The sequence below is a fragment of the Myotis nattereri genome (assembly GCF_964212035.1).
Source record: "Myotis nattereri genome assembly, chromosome: 9".
NCBI classification, from domain to species: Eukaryota; Metazoa; Chordata; class Mammalia; order Chiroptera; family Vespertilionidae; genus Myotis; species Myotis nattereri.
Window position 1 is genome coordinate 4,971,684 of NC_138084.1, and position 18,323 is coordinate 4,990,006.

An 18,323-nucleotide genomic window follows, 5' to 3' on the forward strand; every position below is an offset into this window, starting at 1 on the left:
AACGCTTCAACCGGGTTTATTAATAAAACAAAGAACAGATTTCCCCTTAAACTCCACATTCTTAGTTTTTCAGGAAGAAGTTTGCAGCAATGACATCAACTCAACATCATCTGGCTACTCCTGACTCTGCAGGACTAAAACAATTCTCAGGAGTCCTGCCCACCAGCCGGTGAGGACAAGAATTCTTCAGGTGTGGTCCAGCTCAAGGCCATCTGGCCCACCCTGACAAAGGGGCTTGCTTGCAAGATCTGACAAAGCACAAAGCGTTGAACAGGTAGTCTGGGACTCCCAGGCATCGTAAAGAGTTTCATTAGCGCCGTTCAGGTAACTGAACCAAGCATATCTTCCCTGACACTCTGCTATTCACTAGCCTCTACTTCCACAAACCTGTAAATGTGCAAAGGTTCAAAACATGGGAGGTGGAGCAAAGTGTGGTTGGGCAGCCTTTGAAAGCACACCTTTACCAGCATTGAGAAGAGAAATGGTGGGAGTGGGGTTCCCTGAAAGCACGAAGATGATCTTTCTCTGCCCCCTAGCTCAACTCCTAGCACCTGCCTCAGGCAGTGTCCTCCTGTGACAGGGCACTAAGGAAGCTGAAGGTTAACACTGCTATCAACCCCTGCCCCTTCTGAACCGTGAGAAAAGCTTCCTAGAACTTTACATGTGTAGCTGCAAAATGCTAGTGGGACTAGAACGGCTTAACTTATATGTTTTTGTTCTAGAGCTGAATAGACTGTGAACTTTAGTTTGTAAGAAACAGGTGTGCATGACAAGAGGGGTCACCTCCTGCCATGGGCCCCTTCCCCGCTGAGCCTCAGGTTCTGTAGAGGCTGGAACCTGTGGTACCTGGGGCCACACCCCCAAATGCACCCTTTGCCCTACACAGCCAGCACTCCATCAGCCTTGTTTTTAACCAAATACCTCAACAGCAGAACACAGGAATATAAAATACAGCTTCTAAGGAGCAAACGCCTAGGGTCCAAAGCCAACTAAGGCTTTCCCACGCTCCTAAACCCGACTCTACTGCCTGAGTGTCCAGCTTCTTCCTCACAGACAGAACTGTCCCAAATCCACAAACTCTCTCCTGGACCATCTACAGAATCTAAGAAAACCCAAGCCTTTTTACATAAATGGAACCAAGCCACCAACAGAAGGCAACTCAGGAGAGAAAGCCTGAGGCAGCTCTGGCTGCGGATGCCAGTTTCTCTTTTTTAAATATACTTTTATTGACTTCAGAGAGGGAGAGTTGGAGAGAGAGAGAAACATCAATGATGAGAATCATTGATCGGCTGCCTCCTACACGCCCCACACTGGGGATTCAACATGCAACCCAGGCATGTGCCTCGACCAGGAATCGAACCGTGACCTCCTTGTTCGTAGGTCGATGCTCAATCACTGAGCCACACGGGCTGATGCGTTTCTGTTGGGGCTGGCACAGGGCAGCCACACATCCCCCAGCAACAGGAGAGATGCTCTCACCCACAATCCCCAGCCCTGTAGCCTCCTCCGGCTGGGCTGGGGATTCTCCCTCCCAAGTCTGTAGCCCAACTGGAAGCTGGCCAGGACACTGCAGGAAGTGGGGAGGAGACGATGGTGGGTCACTGACTACAGCCAGGACACCGGCCAGGCGAACCCTATTTCCTACAGCTGCCACCACACAAACACTCAAGGGCAGACCTCACGTGCAGCAACAGCACATGCACAGGTAGCAAGGCCAGGGAAGGGGACCCCAAGTGTCTGTTCCATAGGAAGAAGAGGCTATGTACAGGGGGAAGGAGGTCTGGCTAGGTGCGCCCCAGTTTCATCTCATTCAACCAGGAGATCAAACTGCTCAGCAGCTTCAAACTCAGCATTCATGGCTGCAGCCCACTCATCCAGCTCCGATTTCTGGGGGAAGAGAAATGGGAGGCAGGTGAGTGGGGAAGAGGACACGTTGTCTGGAGCATGTCTACCCACACCCTGCACGCAGGTGCTGTCTTTCCCCCAAAACAACCAGAGCTGAGCCCCAGCCCAGCATGTGCCCGGCATCTCCCCGTTTGTCTGCATGACAGCAGAGGAAGGCCCCTGCCCCACTCACCAGGATCTCCGGCACCTTCTTCTTCTTCTTTTTCTCTTTCACGGGTGGGGAAATTCCGGGGAGAGTCGTGTCTGGGGCCCAAGGGTTCCCAGGGACCCTGGGGACCTCGGTTAACTTTGAACACACCAAAGGTGAGACTCCGGCCAGGTCTTCTGTCCCCAGCAGCCTCTGGAAGCCAAAGCAGGATGGGCGGCCTGGGGTGGAGGTGGAGGTGGAGGCACAGTGAAGGGGGTCCAGCCGGCTGTAGGACCGCCTGACTTTCTTGGACATTTCCAAGTCTCTGGTGTCCAGGTCTCCTTCACTGGAGTTTGACTGCTCTGGGCTTTGCACGGGAGTGGCAGGGACACTGCATTGCCGGAAGAGGTCCTCCTGAGCAGGCTCCGTGGTAGGAGGATTGTTTTCTTTTTCCAAGGAAAAAGCAATCTACCGGGACAGGAGAGAGAATGCCTCCCTGTTACTCAGACCTATTGCTTCCAGGAGGCCCGAGGAGATTTAGGGTGGAAGGAAAGAGCCACTGGACACACACTTTTAAAAGGAAAAGAGGAGACGGGTCAGGAGAGAAATGAGACTAAGATAGACGTGGGGAAGGGGAGAAAAGAACAGCCGGTCATTGCTTCTGAGGAGTGTGGTTTTGTGACTCAAAAAGACTTGCCGCCACCTACTGGCGCTGCCAGCTCTGTCCCCAAAATGTGACCGGGGAAGAAAACATAGAAAACCCGTCTCCATGGAGCAGTCTAGTGGAGAAAAGTAGACAATACGTAGGGGAGGGTGGGAAGAGATCAACCAAAGAACTTGTATGCACAGCCCATGGGCACAGACAATAGAGGGGTAAAGGCCTGGGGGGGGGGGGCTAGAAGGAAAATGGGGGAGGACACCAGGGTATCAAGACCTAGTAAGTCTAAGGAGGAAGCAAGATCAACAACGCATACAGATGTCCAAAGGCAAACTTTCAAAATACTGCAAACAGCGCCCTCCGCCGATGTGAGCGGACACCACGCCCCCTCCCAGCTCCAGAAGGTCCTGGACTCCACGCAGCAAAGCAGGTGAAAACGAACTCACCCGAGGGCTCCTCCGAGGCGAGTGCACAGACGGGATCTGTGGAGACAACGCTAACGGATCACACAGCCAGCCCCCAATTCTGCTCCCCACCCACAACCCCTCTCTCAGCCCTACCTTTACAGCATGAGCCACAATCTTCTTCAAGACGATGGGCTTTCTGACGGGAGTCGCATGAGGTGCCTGGAGAGGAGGGGTGACCATGAGTTCCACACTAGCCCAGGGGCCTCTGGGGAGGGCGGCGCCTGGGGAAGGGCCTGAGGAATCCCGGGCTCACCTTCGGCCAGATTTCAGGGAGGATGTTGGGAAGATCAGAGCCTGATTTCCGCTGAGACCTCCGCAGAGACTGCGTAGGAGGTGAGGCCCTTCGCCCTGGAAAAGAGAGACCGAGGTTCCCAAACAGGCCCGTCGGGGGCGCCCTCCCGGTCCGAGCCTCTTCAGGCGGTAGGGGGAGGGCCTCCCTCACGGAACGGCGTCCCTCAAGCACCTGGGCCCCATCTCTCCCGCGCGCCCTCCGCTCACCGGAGCCCTGGGCGGCCCCGCCGGACCGCGTCCGCCTCTCGGACATATCTTGGTCTCGACCTTCGCCGCGCCGCCACCGAGGGTGGTGGGGCTCGCGCCAACCGCCAGGCTCCTTCGAAGCAGAAACGTTCGAACTACCCGCCTCGCCCGTGAGGAAGCGGAAGTGACGCAAGGCGGGAGGGGGAAAGACGGTCCGCTCTCCGCGTCTCTTCCCGTCACCCACGTAAAGCGTCTCAGGGGCGGGGCCAGTGGCGTGCTGGCGTCATCAGCACGCGCCGCACCCGGAAGAGACGTGGCAGCGGAGGGATAGTCGGGGCGGCCGGCGCTGGAAAGAGCTGAGCCGGAGGTCGACGGGGCGCGGTGTCTACCCCTCGGACCAGCGCTCCCGCTCGCCGGGACCGGTGCCGCGGTGCATCAGTAACACTGAGAGTGGGGTCTGTGGAGAAAGGGGGCGGGGCCTGGAGGGGTGGGACCCAGGAGGCGCCCCTGGGGGCGGGGCCGGGGGTATCGGAGGGGCGCGGCTGGAGGAGCCTGGCCGGGGCGGGATTCAGGAGGAATGAGGGGGGGTCTTCGGGGGAGGGATTTATGCTGGGGGCGTGGTCCGGAGTGAAGAGGGGCGCCGGGCCGGAAATTGGGGCTGGCACCAACAGGAGAGTGTCCAGGGGAGTAGAAACGAACTTGGCTGGTGAGTGCCTAAGTGGCGGCCACCAGAACCTGGCTGCCTACCAACTCAGACCCCTTCTTCAGGGTGGACCATGGGCCTTTGCAAGTGCCCCAAGAGGAAGGTGACAAACCTATTCTGCTTCGAACACCGGGTCAACGTCTGCGAGCACTGCCTGGTCGCCAATCACGCCAAGGTGATTGAAAAGAGCGGCTGAGCAGGGCACTGGGAGGGCAGGTAGTAGTGGCTTCTTCCAAATCCATGAGGCGCCAGGCGCTAGAATGGAAGCTCCACGAGGGCAAGGACTTCATCTGATTCATTGCTGTACCCCTAGTCCTAAAGACATAGTCCGGCCCACAGTATGTGCTCAGTAAACCTTTATTGATTGAACGAACGAAAGAAGTCTCTGCGATGAGAGCTAGACCATTGGGTCTCAGGTAGCTGGGTTGTGGAGCCCCTGCTCAGTTTTGACCTCTCTCTCCCACTCCAGTGCATCGTTCAATCTTACCTGCAGTGGCTCCAAGATAGCGACTACAGCCCCAATTGCCGCCTGTGCAACACACCCCTGGCCTCGCGAGAGACGACCCGCCTTGTCTGTTATGGTGCGTCCTGGGGGTTTCAGGACAGGCCCAGCTTGGTGGCTGGGTTCCATGCCCTCCGCAAACAGCAGGACAGTGAGACTGCCTCGCTAAGGAGGTTGGAGCCCGAGCTCCCAGTCTTGCTGGGTTACTTACATGTTGTGTTTACTAAGGCAAGTCATTTTCCCTTCCTAGGCCTCGGTGTCTTTCCCTAAAAATTAAAGCTGCTAGCCCTCCAGTCTTGTGGGTTGAGGGAAAGTCAGTCAAACTTGTGGGTGTGTTTGTGTCTGTGAGCACTAGCTGGCCAGACCAGGCATGAGCTGAAAGCATGGGGCTTTCAGGCATTCAGGATTCATTACTGAGCTCTGGCCAGTTTTGCTCAGTGATTAAAGTGTTGGCCCAAGAACTGAAGGATCTTGGATTCAATTCCATCTTGGGCATGTACCTTGGTTGCAGGTTTGATCCCAGGCCCAGGTTGGAGTGCATGCTGGAGCCAACCAATCAATATGTCTCTCTCTTTTTTTATTGATTTCAGAGAGGAAGGGAGAGGGAGAGATAGAAACATCAATGATGAGAGAGTATCATTGACTGACTGCCTCCTGCATGCCCCCTACTGGGGATCGAGCCCACAACCCCAGGCATGTGCCCTTGACTGGAATCGAACCTGGGACCCTTCTGTCCACAGGCTGGCGCTCTATCCACTGAGCCAAACCAGCTAGGGCTCAATGTGTCTCACATCAATGTTTCTCTCTCTCTCTCTCCCCATTCTCCCTCCCTCTCCCTCTCTTAAAAATGAATGGAAAAATCCCCAGGTGAGGATTAAAAAAAAAAAGATTCTTTGCTGATTCCAAGATTGAACAGAGAAGAAATGAGTTTCCCACAGTAAAGTCTGCTGAAAGAAGTCAGCAAACGTGTCATGACATTGACCTGACTCTGGTCTAAGAGTCTTAGTTCCACTTTTTTTGTTGTTAAGCCTCATCCAAGGATATTTTTCTATTCATTTTTAGAGAGTGGAGGGGAAGAGACAGAGAGAGAGAAACATCGACGTGAAGGAGACACATCAGTTGGTCTTAGTTCCACTTTTTGAAGGAGCTAGTGCAAAAGAGTGAGCTCCACTTAAGTGTTTTTAGTGTCAGGATGTGGGTACATGTGCATGAATTTTATGTGCATGGTGTCTTCACATAAGTGTTAGTGTGTTCATTAGTACTTATACGTGAGTGGGTAAACGTGTGTGAACATGACTACAGGTGTGTTGTGGAGTTGCAGGAGAATGTGTGGGTGAGGGCGCTCAAGTGTTAGCAAACAAGTGAATGTATAGATGTGTACGTGTGAGTTGATGTGTCTGTAAGTACAGCCACCAGGATGGCATTTGTGTTTGATTATGTATCTATAAGCCCATGTATATTTGTGCCCATGGGTGTGTACAAGCACACGTGTGCCTGTGTGCATGTCTAGGAAGCTTTTCTGAAACTGTTGTTGATTGGCAAATTCTTCCCACCCAGACCCACGCCACAGTGGGCTGGGGAACTTTGTGGCATCTGTTTTGACTTAGGGCGATGGCGGTAGCCAATAAGGCTGAAGGCTTAGGGAACACTGATGACATGGACCTAGAGTGAGGATGGGAAGGAGGAGGCTCTGGGCTACACGTATGTGTGTGTAGATCCCTGCAGGGGGCTGGGGGCTGTTGCTGGGCGAGGAGCCTAAAGTGTCTTCTTCTTCATGCCTCTTCTCTGCTATTTCACGGGCCCTAAGATCTCTTCCATTGGGCCTGCCTCAATGAACGTGCTGCCCAGCTACCCCGAAATACAGCGCCTGCTGGCTACCAGTGTCCCAGCTGCAGTGGCCCCATCTTCCCCCCAAGCAACCTGGTTGGCCCTGTGGCCTCTGTGCTGAGAGAGAAGCTGACCACGGTCAACTGGGCCCGGGCAGGACTGGGCCTTCCTCTGGTGAGAGTCCCTCTGTCTGTCTGTCCATCTGTCTTGGGCCACATAAGGGAGTGGGGACCGCACTGAGCAGCCTGGTGAGACAGGTTCCTTCCTCCAGATCGATGAGGTGGTGAGCCCGGAGCCCGAGCCCCTCAACACTTCTGACTTCTCTGACTGGTCCAGCTTTAATGGTGAGTGGTGGTCTCCACCTACTGTTGGGGCCCTTGCCTCCCTGCTCTGCTGACAGCTGTCTTCCTGCCACAGCCAGTACCTCGGCACAAGAAGAGGTAGCCAGCACTTCCACTGCCCCCGCCTTCTACAGCCAAGCCCCCCGGCCCCCTGCGCCCCCCAACCGACCTGAGCAGCACACAGTGATCCACATGGGCAGTTCCGATCCCTTGACTCACGGTGAGCCAAGGATTGTCTGGGCCAGGGGATGGAGTAGGGTGGAGGGAGCTCAGGGCCCCAGAGACCCACCAGAGGGACCCTTCCTCACTCCAAGCACAGACGTTACCTACCCACAATTCTGAGATACAGTGTCAGGCTTCGAAGGGCCAGGATCTCCTGCCTCCCCTCGCACCCTGCGGTGGAGCAGTTCCCTGAGCCTGTGAATGCTCGTGGCTCTGCCCTTGCAGCCTCGGCCCCAAGGAAGGTGTATGACACACGGGATGATGATCGGGCACCAGGCCTCCACAGGGATTGCGATGATGACAAGTACCGTCGCAGGCCTGCCCTGGGCTGGCTGGCCCAGCTGCTCAGGTACACCGGGTTACGTGGGGTAGGATGCCAGGAGGCGGGAGGAAAGGCAGTGAGAGCCAGAGGCCCCGGGCACAAAGATTTCATGACAAAAGGGGCTTGACCGGGGTACCCAGTGTTGAGGCTGTGTAGAGAGGCTTCAGCTTGACAATAAAAGTCTTGGGTCTGCCCTCTCGGGCTCTCGCTTGGCCCTTACATATGAGGTTTGCATTCAGGCTCTCTGAGGCCCCTTCCTGCTTCAACACCATCCAATCTATGCCTGTCCCCATGCCTGACACATTCCAGTTTCCAGAACAGTCATCGCCTCAGCTGGTTCAAGCTGCACAGTCACCCTTGTAGTGGGCAGAGACAGGATGGTCATCCCCATGGCACACTTGAGGGAATGAGTGAGGCTCAGGAATGGTGGTGCTGGGGCCCGAAGATGAGCATCATGACCAGGGCTCTTCTCCGGGCCACAGGGCCACCAGAGACTGGGGCCTGGTCTGACTTTCCCCTCGTCCCCCCAGGAGCCGGGACGGGTCTCGTAAGCGGCCGCTGACCCTGCTCCAGCGGGCGGGGCTGCTGCTGCTGCTGGGACTGCTGGGCTTCCTGGCCCTTCTTGCCCTCATGTCTCGCCTGGGCCGGGCTGCAGCTGACAATGATCCCAACCTGGACCCACTCATGAACCCTCACATCCGTGTGGGTCCCTCCTGAGGCTGGGCCAGCCTAGGACCTGGGGCCCTGAAAAGGGGAGCTGGGCCGGTCTGAGGGCCCTTTGCTGCTCCTCTTAAGTCTGAGACACTAAGATCCCAGACCCAAAGCCGAGTCCACTAGAGTGGCTGTAGACTGGGCCTGGGGTCCTTGCAGATCAAGTGTCTGTCTTGACCTGCTTCCCCTGGGTCTCTGGCCTCCCACCCCCAACCCATGAGGGAGCTGACAGGTGGAAATAAATGGCAGACTTTATTCAAATTCCCAAAGCCTCCTTTTCCTTCCCCCTTCTCAACCCAATCCCCCAGCCTCAGTGGCTCTCCTCCCGGTACTGCATGGCCAGAAACTCCAGGGACAGACGGTTGAAGAACATGGTTCCGTTGAGCACTGAGCGGAGGAGAGAGCCCCCATCAGGCTTCCCTGCCACTTCTCAGGGTTCCAAAGGTCCCCGTTCCCTCACTCACTCAGGATGGTCAGGGCAAAGCTCCGAACAAGCTTGTAATCTTCCATCTCAGCGTAGAGTGACCCCATGGCGGCCCAGCAGATGCTGATCACCTTGGAAAACTGTAGGCCCCATCCAGTGGGATAGTGACCCCCTGGCACAGCCGGGGTTTCCATCAGCCCCTGGGCCTCCCCCAACCAGCCCTTGAGCCCCTGCCCTGGCCCACCATCAGGACAACTGTATAGCGGAAGCTCATGCGGTCGTAGCGGTAGGTGAAGCAGAAGTTGTACACGTCACTGGCGAAGATGCCCAGGTGCATGAGGAAGAGCAGCAGTGCAGCCACGGTGAGCATCATGCCTTTCGGGAGGAAGAGCACAGCAATGCGGTCCTGCCATCGCATCCTGGCGGCAGCACAGACGGGGCGGTGGAGCTTGAGCGAGCAGACGACGCCCAGGAAGAGCAGCTGACCCCTCTGCTTCTAGAGCGTGCCATCTCAAATAGCAGTGGGATTCTAGAACCAGGAGATCATTTAGGAGACAAGGTTCTAGAACACAGGCTGGTTTCAGCCAATACAGGAGTTTCATGGGTGGCCAGGGGCGCTCTGAATTGTGGAGGGGCGGTGGGCTAAAGGTATAGATCAGTAGGGTCTTGTGTTGAAGGGACAGCGTCTCCACATCCCATCTCTGCACTTTGCATGTCTTCTCTCCGAGTCCTCTCAACAGTTCCACTGAGGAGTTGGTGTGGGCACGCTACAGATGGAGGACTGCAGCTCGGGAAAGGGGGCGTGGGAGGGGGTCCCAGGAGAGGTGAGGCCTGGGCTCACAAGCTCCAGGTATTTGCTTCAACACCTAACAGAGAAGAACCGAGGGGAGGAGAGGGGTGGCAGATCTTCCATGGCTGTCCTGGGACCTTCCCCATGCCCCTTAGGTGTGGCCCTAAGAAAAACTGGTTTTCATCCTCTACCCACATGTTCAGGGACCTGATCTGACCAGCTTCCCCCTCTGCCGCCTTCCGGCACTCAGAGGTTTTCACACCCATGTCTCTCATCCCAAGAGTCCCATGAGAAAGCTGGGGCTGGTGGCATAAATTCTATTTTACACACAAATTGGGGGTACAGAGAGGGCTTGTTAGCTCAAGCTTTCACAGCTGATGAGTGAGGGAGTCAGAACTGAGACTACAATCTAATTCTACCTGTGGCTGTGGAATGAGAAGGGACAGTTAGAAGCCAAGAAAAAAACATTTCCTCCCTACATGTAAGAGGAAAAAACTCCCCTGACCAGTGTGGCTCAGTGGTTGAGCGTCGGTCTATGAACCAGGAGATCATGGGTTCAATTCCTCACATGCCTGGGTTGTGGGCTCAGCACCTAGTGTGGAGCACGCAGAAGGCAGCCAATCAATGATTTTTTTTTAAAATATATTTTATTGATTTTTTACAGAGAGGAAGGGAGAGGGACAGAGAGTTAGAAACATCGATGAGAGAGAAACATCGATCAGCTGCCTCCTGCACATCTCCCACCGGGGATATGCCCGCAACCCAGGTACATGCCCTTGACCGGAATCGAACCTGGGACCTTTCAGTCCGCAGGCCGACGCTCTATCCACTGAGCCAAACCGGTTTCGGCCAATCAATGATTCTTATTGATGTTTCTCCCTTCCTCTCTGAAATCAATAAAAATATATTTTTTTAAAACCAAAAACTCCAAGCCCTAACTGGTTTGGCTCAGTGGATAGAGCGTCGGCCTGCGGACTGAAAGCTCCCAGGTTCAATTCCAGTCAAGGGCATGTACCTTGGTTGTGGGCACATCCCCAGTTGGGGTGTGCAGGAGGCAGCTGTTCGATGTTTCTCTCTCATCGATGTTTCTAACTCTATCCCTCTCCCTCTCTGTAAAAAAATCAATAAATTTATTAAAAACAAACAAACTCCAAGACTGTCAACAAAGTCAGCCTGAAAAATGGCCAGAAATGGTGTAAAGGGACGTGTAAGTTCCCAGCAACTGAAGTAGAAGAGGGAGGACTTAGTGTTAAACGTGTGCACCCCCACTGCCACCCGCCTGTCTGCCCGGGACATCAGGTCCCAGGTCAGGTCATGGCCCAAAGTCTTCCGCCTCCAGTGGGTGGGGTTAGAGCCTGACCTCTCCGTCCATGCTTGCTGCCCAGTGGCACTCATCACGACAGCCCCTCAGAGCTCCCTCCTGACACGTTGAAGGGGCGATGACCCAATGCCCGGCCATGGTCCCACTGTTGAAACAATTGTTTGCACCTCAGTTCTCCTTTGAATACAAATAAATATTTTTATATTAGGGCTCCCAGCTCGGTGCCATTTAAAATGTACATATACATATATATGCTTTTGTTTATTTTAGAGAGAGAGGAACATCAATTGGCTGCCTCTTTCATGCTCCCTACTGGGGATCGAGCTGGCAAACTGGATATATGTGCTGTGCTGACTGGGAATTGAACCTACAACCTCTCAGTGCATGGACCACGCCGTACCAACAGAGCGTCCTCCCCTGCACCAAACGGTCGCGGTTCCATTCAACTTAGCAGGTCTCAGTGTGAACTAGTCACCCCCTGTCATCTTGAGCTCTTCATCTTGGTGAGCCGGCCTGCACCTTTACCCAAGTCAAACCTGAGAATTATAGTCGTCTCCACTCGACCCCTCACTCAGCACATCCTATCAGTCACTTAAGATCTAAACACGGTATATGTAAGCGCACCAGAATTCCCTGGGGACTTTTTAAAAAGGAGCTAGGTCTGGAGGAAGCCCAGTCTCAAAACACACCACAGGTCATTCTGATGCACGTCAGAGAACCAGGCTTCCAGAGGCTGCTCTAGAGGCTCCGAGTGGCGTACTGTAAGTGCATTTAACACTCGCAACTCCCCTGTGAAGAATGTACCCCAATTTTGGGAATTGGGGTGGCAATGGAACCCAGGCAGTGGCAGGAGGCCAGGCACAAGCTCTCTCTGGCTCTACAGAGAGCGGGTCCTGTCTTCGGGGTGGGGGGGAGAGCGGGGTAGCAGTGGAGTCGGGGGGCCGGGAAGCGGGGAAATGGGGGAGCCGGGGAGCGGGGTTGGGAGCCACTACCTGCCTTCCCTCCACCTGAGAAGCTGGGGTAACCAGGGCTCTCTCGGAACCTCTTCGCTCGAGGAAGAAAGATGCGGGGGAACTCTAATCTGGAAGGACCCAGGACGGCGGGGGAAGGTTTCACCTGAAGGACTACCTCGTTTCCACCACTTTAGGATTCCCGGAAGTGCCTCCTCCCAGGCCCCTTCCCAGCCTCACGCCGGGGGCTGCAGTGGGGGCGATGGCGGCTGCAGCCGCGGGGCCCGGCCCGGGCTCTGGCCCCGGGGACTCCCCGGAGGGGCCCGAGGCCGAGGCTCCGGAGCGTCGCAGGAAGGCGCACGGGATGCTGAAGCTTTACTACGGCCTCTCGGAGGGGGAGGCGGCGGGGCGCCCCCCGGGGTCGGACCCCCTGGACCCGACAGACCTGAACGGGGCGCACTTCGACCCGGAAGTGTATCTGGACAAGGTAAGTGTATGTGGGGGGAACCAGGCCCCGATATAGTGCACCCCCAGAACATGCCGCCGACTCTTACGGAGGTGAAAGAAGCAGGGGGTCGTGAAAGTAGCCGACCCTCGGCCAGGCAGCCGGCGCGAAGCTGGAGCCCGAGGGGGCGTGGGGAGTCTGGGTGGGTCTGAGCCCCCTGAGCTGACGGGCGGGTCGCGGGCGTGGCCCCGCCGCTCACAGCTCGGGGCTGGGCCTTGGGTGAAGCTGAGGATTTCAAAGGCTGACAAACCCCAAATATGGTCCCCCAAACCTGTAACTCCTGAGCTGTGCCACTATAGACGCCATTTCGGGTTCCTGACGGGGGTGGGGAAAGGGTTTTCTTGCACCGAAAGCCTTCCAGTTCGGGGCAAGGGTTGGGGACACGAGAACCCTCTGACCTGAGCACTACACACCCCGTTTCCTCCAGCTGCGCAGAGAGTGCCCCCTGGCCCAGCTGATGGACAGCGAGACGGACATGGTGCGGCAGATCCGGGCCCTGGACAGCGACATGCAGACCCTGGTCTATGAGAACTACAACAAGTTCATCTCGGCCACAGGTGAGTCCCCCGGGGGCGCGCTCCCTCCGTCCCACCTCCCCGTTCCTCCCCTGAGAGCTGTCAGGGGCTTTAGAAGGAGGAGATCCAAATTCCAGCTGCTCTCAGAGTGTTGTGTTTGTTTGTTTGTTTGTTTTTTTAAATATTTTTATTGATTTGAGAGAGGGAGAGAGATAGAAAAATCAATGATGAAAGAGCATCATTGACTAGCTGCCTCCTCCATGCCCCCCCACCCCCCCACTAGGGATCGAACCCGCAACCCAAGCATGTGCCCTTGACTGGAATCGAACCCGGGACCGTCTAGTCCGCAGTCCAATGCTCTGTCCACTGAGCCAGACCAGCCAGGGCCAGAGTGTTGTTTTGAGCACCCCAGGGGAGGAAGGAGAAAATGAAGTTAATGAATCTGCTGTACCTGGAACACCTGGCACTAAGGATGCCGCAGCCAGGGTTAGCTCCTTTCATTCGTGGGAGCTTTCTTCTCTGGTCCAGGTCTGTCCTGAGGAGGGGCTTGCCTCTGCCCTCCTTCCTTCCTTCTTTCCTTCATCCTGTCCTTAATTCCCAGAGAGGAAGGGAGAGGGATGGGAAGAGAAGCATTAATGGGAGAGGAACCTCATCAGTCGGCTGCCTCCTGCAGGGCTCCGACTGGGGAAACCAGGAATCAAAGCAGCAGCCTGTTGGTTCCTGGATCAGTGTTCAGCCACTGACCCACACCGGCTGGGCCCTTTCGTCTTTGTAATTAAGCAGAGAAACAGAAAATGTGTGCTATTAGGGGGCACAGAGCTGCCCTGGCTGGCTAGCTGTGTTGGTTAGAGTGCCTCCCCAATATGCCAAGGTTGCATGGTCAAGCCCTGGTCAGGGGAGGCAGTTCTTGCTGAGGACGAGGGGAGGGTGGCACAGATGAGGCAGAGGCGAGAAGGTGGAAGCGAGGCGGTCAGAGGACAGAGAGTCAAGGATGTCCCCCAGGCTCATCTAAGGGGTGTTTGAGTCCACAGGGAGGTGACTGATCAGAACCGAGAGGCATGGAAGGAGGACACAGGGACAGCAACGGGGAGGGGGATCGTTTGATGGCGTGGTCTTCAAAGAAGCAGGGGTCTTGCAGGGAGGAGTGGGACTGTCTGGGAGCGTTCGTGAAGGGGCCAGGCCCTGAGGTGCCTGGGTGTGGGAGGAAGAACAGCCTCCTTGGTCAGGTTTCTGTCGGACAAAAGGGAAAGACCCTTCCGAGAAGACCGACCATGCTCTGGAGGCAGGTGGAGGGTTTGGGAAGTCTGAAGGAGATAAAGGTGGACAAGTATTTATTGTCTCCTCAGTGCCAGGCAGTGCACTGGGCACGGAGGATGCCCCTGGGAAAGAGCAGACAGGTCTCTGCAGGTGCCCTGTGCCCTCCTTTGGCCCTGGGCGTCTCCCAAGGGCAGGAACTGTGAGTTGTCTCCCCACTGCCCCAGGGCTAGGGGCACACAAGGGGTGCTCGGGAAACACCTGCTGCGTTGACATGATACCCCTCCCCCACTTACTGTGACCCGGCACCATTGCAGCCGCATCACGCCAAACGTCAGTGCAGCCGTTAGTGCCTCAGGGCGGTAGTGGGCTCAGGGCCTTTGGGAAGAGGGCGTGTGTGAGAGCACCTGTGCTGTGTCCTCAGGCTGAGTGCTGCACCTGTCACTGCGCCCCCCCATCTCCTTTTCCCTCTCCTGCGCCTTTGCCCTGGCAGACACCATCCGCAAGATGAAGAATGATTTCCGGAAGATGGAGGATGAGATGGACCGGCTGGCCACCAACATGGCTGTGATCACAGACTTCAGCGCGCGCATCAGTGCCACACTGCAGGACCGCCACGAGCGCATCACCAAGCTGGCAGGTGGGCACTGCCCCAGAGAAGGTGCTCAAGTGAGCCGCCCTCAGGGCTTTGAGGCTGACACCACCTGCCCTCACCCCCCAGGGGTCCACGCTCTGCTGCGGAAGCTGCAGTTCCTCTTCGAGCTGCCCTCGCGCCTCACCAAGTGCGTGGAGCTGGGCGCCTACGGGCAGGCGGTGCGCTACCAGGCGCGTGCGCGAGCCGTGCTGCAGCAGTACCAGCACCTGCCCTCGTTCCGTGCCATCCAGGATGACTGCCAGGTCATCACAGCTCGCCTGGCCCAGCAGCTACGGCAGCGCTTCAGGTGTGGCCTCTGGGCCCCCATCCTACCCCTGCCCTGCACTTTCCCTTCTCCCCCAGCCCCACCCCAAATTCTGTCTTCTTGCTCTACCCTGCCATCTTCCTCCTGGTAGGGAGGGCGGCTCCGGTGCCCCTGAGCAGGCGGAATGCGTGGAGCTGCTGCTGGCCCTGGGCGAGCCCGCAGAGGAGCTGTGTGAGGAGTTCCTGGCACATGCCCGAGGGCGGCTGGAGGAAGAGCTGAGAAGCCTGGAGGCAGAGCTGGGGCCCTCCCCTCCTGCCCCTGACGTGTTAGAATTTACCGACCACGGAGGCAGCGGCTTTGTGGGTGGCCTCTGCCAGGTGGCCACAGCCTACCAGGAGCTGTTTGCGGCCCAGGGCCCGGCAGGTGCGGAGAAGCTGGCGGCCTTTGCCCAGGAGCTGGGCGGCTGCTACTTTGCGCTGGTGGAGAGGCGGTTGGCACAGGAGCAAGGTGGCAGTGACAACTCGCTGCTGGTGCGGGCACTAGACCGCTTCCACCGGCGCCTGCGAGCACCTGGCGCTCTGCTTGCTGCTGCTGGGCTGGCCGACGCTGCCACAGAGATCGTGGAGCGAGTAGCCCGGGAGCGCCTGGGCCACCACTTGCAGGGCCTGCGGGCGGCCTTCCTGGGCTGCCTAACGGACGTGCGTCAGGCGCTGGCTGCACCTCGCTTGGCCGGGAAGGAAGGCCCTGGCCTGGCCGAGTTGCTGGCCAATGTGGCCAGCTCCATCCTGAGCCACATCAAGGCCTCGCTGGCTGCTGTACACCTCTTCACCGCCAAGGAGGTGTCTTTCTCCAACAAGCCCTACTTCCGGGTATGGCCTGCCCCTGGGCACTTTCTTTTTCTGGGCATTCTTTTATTCATTCTGCAGATTGGTAGCCACCAGGGCACACAGTGCTTGCCCCCAGGCACTCTAGGTGTGGTTTCAGGCAGTTGTGAGGAATACTGACAGAGCCTGGAGGGATGGGGAAGGGCCAGGGCATTTAGATTTAGGGTTCCAGCAGAGGATCACTAGCAGCCCCTGCCTGGAAGAGGGGACCTGCTGTATACCCGGCCCTTCCTCCTCACAGGGCGAGTTCTGCAGCCAGGGCGTCCGTGAGGGCCTCATCGTGGGTTTCATCCGGTCCATGTGCCAGACGGCTCAGAGCTTCTGTGACAGCCCTGGGGAGAAGGGAGGTGCCACGCCACCCGCCCTGCTCCTGCTCCTCTCCCGCCTCTGCCTGGACTATGAGACGGCCACCATCTCCTACATTCTCACCCTCACTGATGAACAGTTTCTGGTGCAGGTGAACGGCCAGCTCATAGCAGGATAGGGGGTGGTGGTGCTGGGAAAGCAGGAGGCTAGGCAGTGCCCTCACGGTGAGGCCAGCTGCCTGTGCGCAACCCAACCTCCCCTGTGCCCAGCTCCTGGTTGGCAGTGGCCCCTGAGCTTCCCCCAGCACCCACTACCTTTTTGTCCTCTGCATCCCTGGCTCAGGACCAGTCTCCAGTGACACCTGTGAGCACACTGTGTGCAGAGGCCAGGGAGACGGCACGGCGGCTGCTGACCCACTATGTGAAGGTGCAGGGCCTGGTCATATCGCAGATGTTGCGCAAGAGCGTGGAGACGCGGGACTGGCTCAGTACCCTGGAGCCCCGGAACGTGCGCGCTGTCATGAAGCGGGTGGTGGAGGACACGACGGCTATTGACGTGCAGGTGCTGGTCAGGGGAGCCCGAGGGTGCAGGGCGAGGGGGTGTTGGGAAACACCCTCTGAGGGTCACGACTTCAGGGACCAGGCAGCACCTGCATCCGTGGCCTCATTCCTCCTCAGCCCCAGATTGTGGCATCATCACCCCCATTCCTATGAGGAAGCCGAGGCCGAGTCACCCAGAAAATAAGGGCCTCAGTGTCTTTATGTCTCGCCTTTACCCCACTCCACTACTTCTGTAAATAGAGACTGGGTGACAGTGAGGTACCAAGCCGGGACTACCTGTGATTCTGGTAACAAGTGTGACTTGTAGTAAGTGAGTGTAGCTTAGGGCATCCTTAGCCCTTGCCCAGGGCACCTGGTGAGCTGGAGGTCCCCTGTACTCTGGCCTCTTTGCAGTGTCTCCTTCCACCACCAGGTGGGGCTCCTGTACGAAGAGGGTGTCCGCAAGGCCCAGAGCAGTGACTCCAGCAAGAGGACCTTCTCGGTGTACAGCAGCTCCCGGCAGCAGGGCCGCTATGCACCCAGCTATACACCCAGGTCTGCTGGTCAGACTAGCCCCTGGGGGAAGGGACAAAGGTTAACGGGTGCAGGGTGGGCTCTGAATGCTTGTCTCCCCTCCCCCCCCATCCAGTGCCCCAATGGACACCAACCTCTTGAGCAACATCCAGAAGCTGTTCTCTGAGCGTATTGATGTGTTCAGCCCTGTTGAGTTCAACAAGGTTTGAAGTCACCAGTGAACCCCCCTTCCAGAGTCCCCACACCGGCCAGGGAGCCCTAGCGTTCTATCCCCCCAGTCTGTCTGAGGGGTGTTTCCGGGAGCGAGTATCCAGAGCCCCACCATCACCATCCCATGGCCCTTTGCCCCGGCCTTGGTGTGCTCCCCGCCTGGGTGTGGGTGCTGCTCAGCATGTCTCTCTGGCTCTTTGCTAGTTCCCACAGCGGTCCTGGGTCCTCCAGGGTTCCTGTTCACACCATGGTCTCAGTCCCGCCCAGCCCACACTCGGGGACCCCGTGTTCTTCTGACTCAGTAAACCCCCAGCCCCCCGTCATTGCTGACCCCCATCTCTGCCTATGGTTGCTGGACAGTCCCTGTGTTTCCCTCCAGATGACGAGGCTAATCTCGTATCCCTCCCTCCCTCCCTGGGCTTTCCATGCCATTGCAGCTACTGGCGTCTTACTGTGTCCCTGGCCCTAACGTGGGTGCCCTTCCCCCACACCCACGGTCCTGAGCCGCATCCCCGTGTCCCTTCCTGCAGGTGTCAGTGCTGACGGGCATCATCAAGATCAGCCTGAAGACGCTGCTGGAGTGTGTGCGGCTGCGCACCTTCGGGCGCTTTGGGCTGCAGCAGGTGCAGGTGGACTGCCACTTTCTGCAGCTCTACCTGTGGCGCTTCGTGGCCGACGAGGAGCTTGTGCACCTGCTGCTGGACGAGGTGGTGGCCTCAGCTGCCCTGCGATGCCCGGACCCAGTGCCCATGGAACCCAGTGTGGTAGAGGTCATCTGCGAGCGCGGCTAGGCCAGGCCATTGTCATGCACAGGCTGGCCAGCTGCCCCAACCCGCGCATCCCTGGACCTCCAGTCCCCGCGGCCCTTCCCCTCTTACCGCAAGACCCGAAAAATAAAGATGTGCCGTCTCCTCCCTCTGGCTTGCAGGG

General features: G+C 57.3%; 4 protein-coding genes across 5 annotated transcripts; 2 read left to right on the forward strand and 2 right to left on the reverse strand.

Moving 5' to 3' along the window:
- Window positions 1-3,800, reverse strand: CDCA5 (cell division cycle associated 5; the record flags this gene model as incomplete). Of its 2 annotated transcripts, XM_081100199.1 has the most annotated exons (6): window positions 1-1,887; window positions 2,078-2,500; window positions 3,137-3,172; window positions 3,251-3,316; window positions 3,411-3,505; window positions 3,656-3,800. In XM_081100199.1, the coding sequence occupies 6 exons, from the start codon at window positions 3,699-3,701 to the stop codon at window positions 1,807-1,809; spliced, it is 747 nt and encodes a 248-aa protein (XP_080956325.1). In that variant the 3' UTR covers window positions 1-1,806. The 2 variants fall into 2 exon arrangements, with proteins under 2 accessions (XP_080956325.1, XP_080956324.1); XM_081100198.1 differs by having other exon boundaries at window positions 3,137-3,316; window positions 3,656-3,701.
- A 127-nt stretch (window positions 3,801-3,927) lies between these two features.
- ZFPL1 (zinc finger protein like 1) lies at window positions 3,928-8,523 on the forward strand. Its single transcript, XM_081100380.1, has 8 exons — window positions 3,928-4,089; window positions 4,403-4,512; window positions 4,807-4,918; window positions 6,647-6,840; window positions 6,938-7,010; window positions 7,084-7,227; window positions 7,455-7,578; window positions 8,082-8,523. The coding sequence occupies exons 2-8, from the start codon at window positions 4,411-4,413 to the stop codon at window positions 8,266-8,268; spliced, it is 936 nt and encodes a 311-aa protein (XP_080956506.1). The 5' UTR covers window positions 3,928-4,089; window positions 4,403-4,410; the 3' UTR covers window positions 8,269-8,523.
- Window positions 8,524-8,572: 49 nt separating this feature from the next.
- TMEM262 (transmembrane protein 262) lies at window positions 8,573-9,104 on the reverse strand (the record flags this gene model as incomplete). Its single annotated transcript, XM_081100381.1, has 3 exons — window positions 8,573-8,649; window positions 8,727-8,826; window positions 8,931-9,104. 3 exons carry the CDS (start codon window positions 9,102-9,104, stop codon window positions 8,573-8,575), a joined length of 351 nt encoding a protein of 116 aa, XP_080956507.1.
- Window positions 9,105-11,976: 2,872 nt separating this feature from the next.
- On the forward strand, window positions 11,977-18,307 carry VPS51 (VPS51 subunit of GARP complex). Its single transcript, XM_081099184.1, has 10 exons — window positions 11,977-12,234; window positions 12,680-12,809; window positions 14,515-14,661; window positions 14,743-14,962; window positions 15,072-15,789; window positions 16,046-16,261; window positions 16,453-16,671; window positions 17,083-17,204; window positions 17,299-17,386; window positions 17,924-18,307. The coding sequence occupies exons 1-10, from the start codon at window positions 12,010-12,012 to the stop codon at window positions 18,182-18,184; spliced, it is 2,346 nt and encodes a 781-aa protein (XP_080955310.1). The 5' UTR covers window positions 11,977-12,009; the 3' UTR covers window positions 18,185-18,307.
- Window positions 18,308-18,323: the final 16 nt, after the last annotated feature.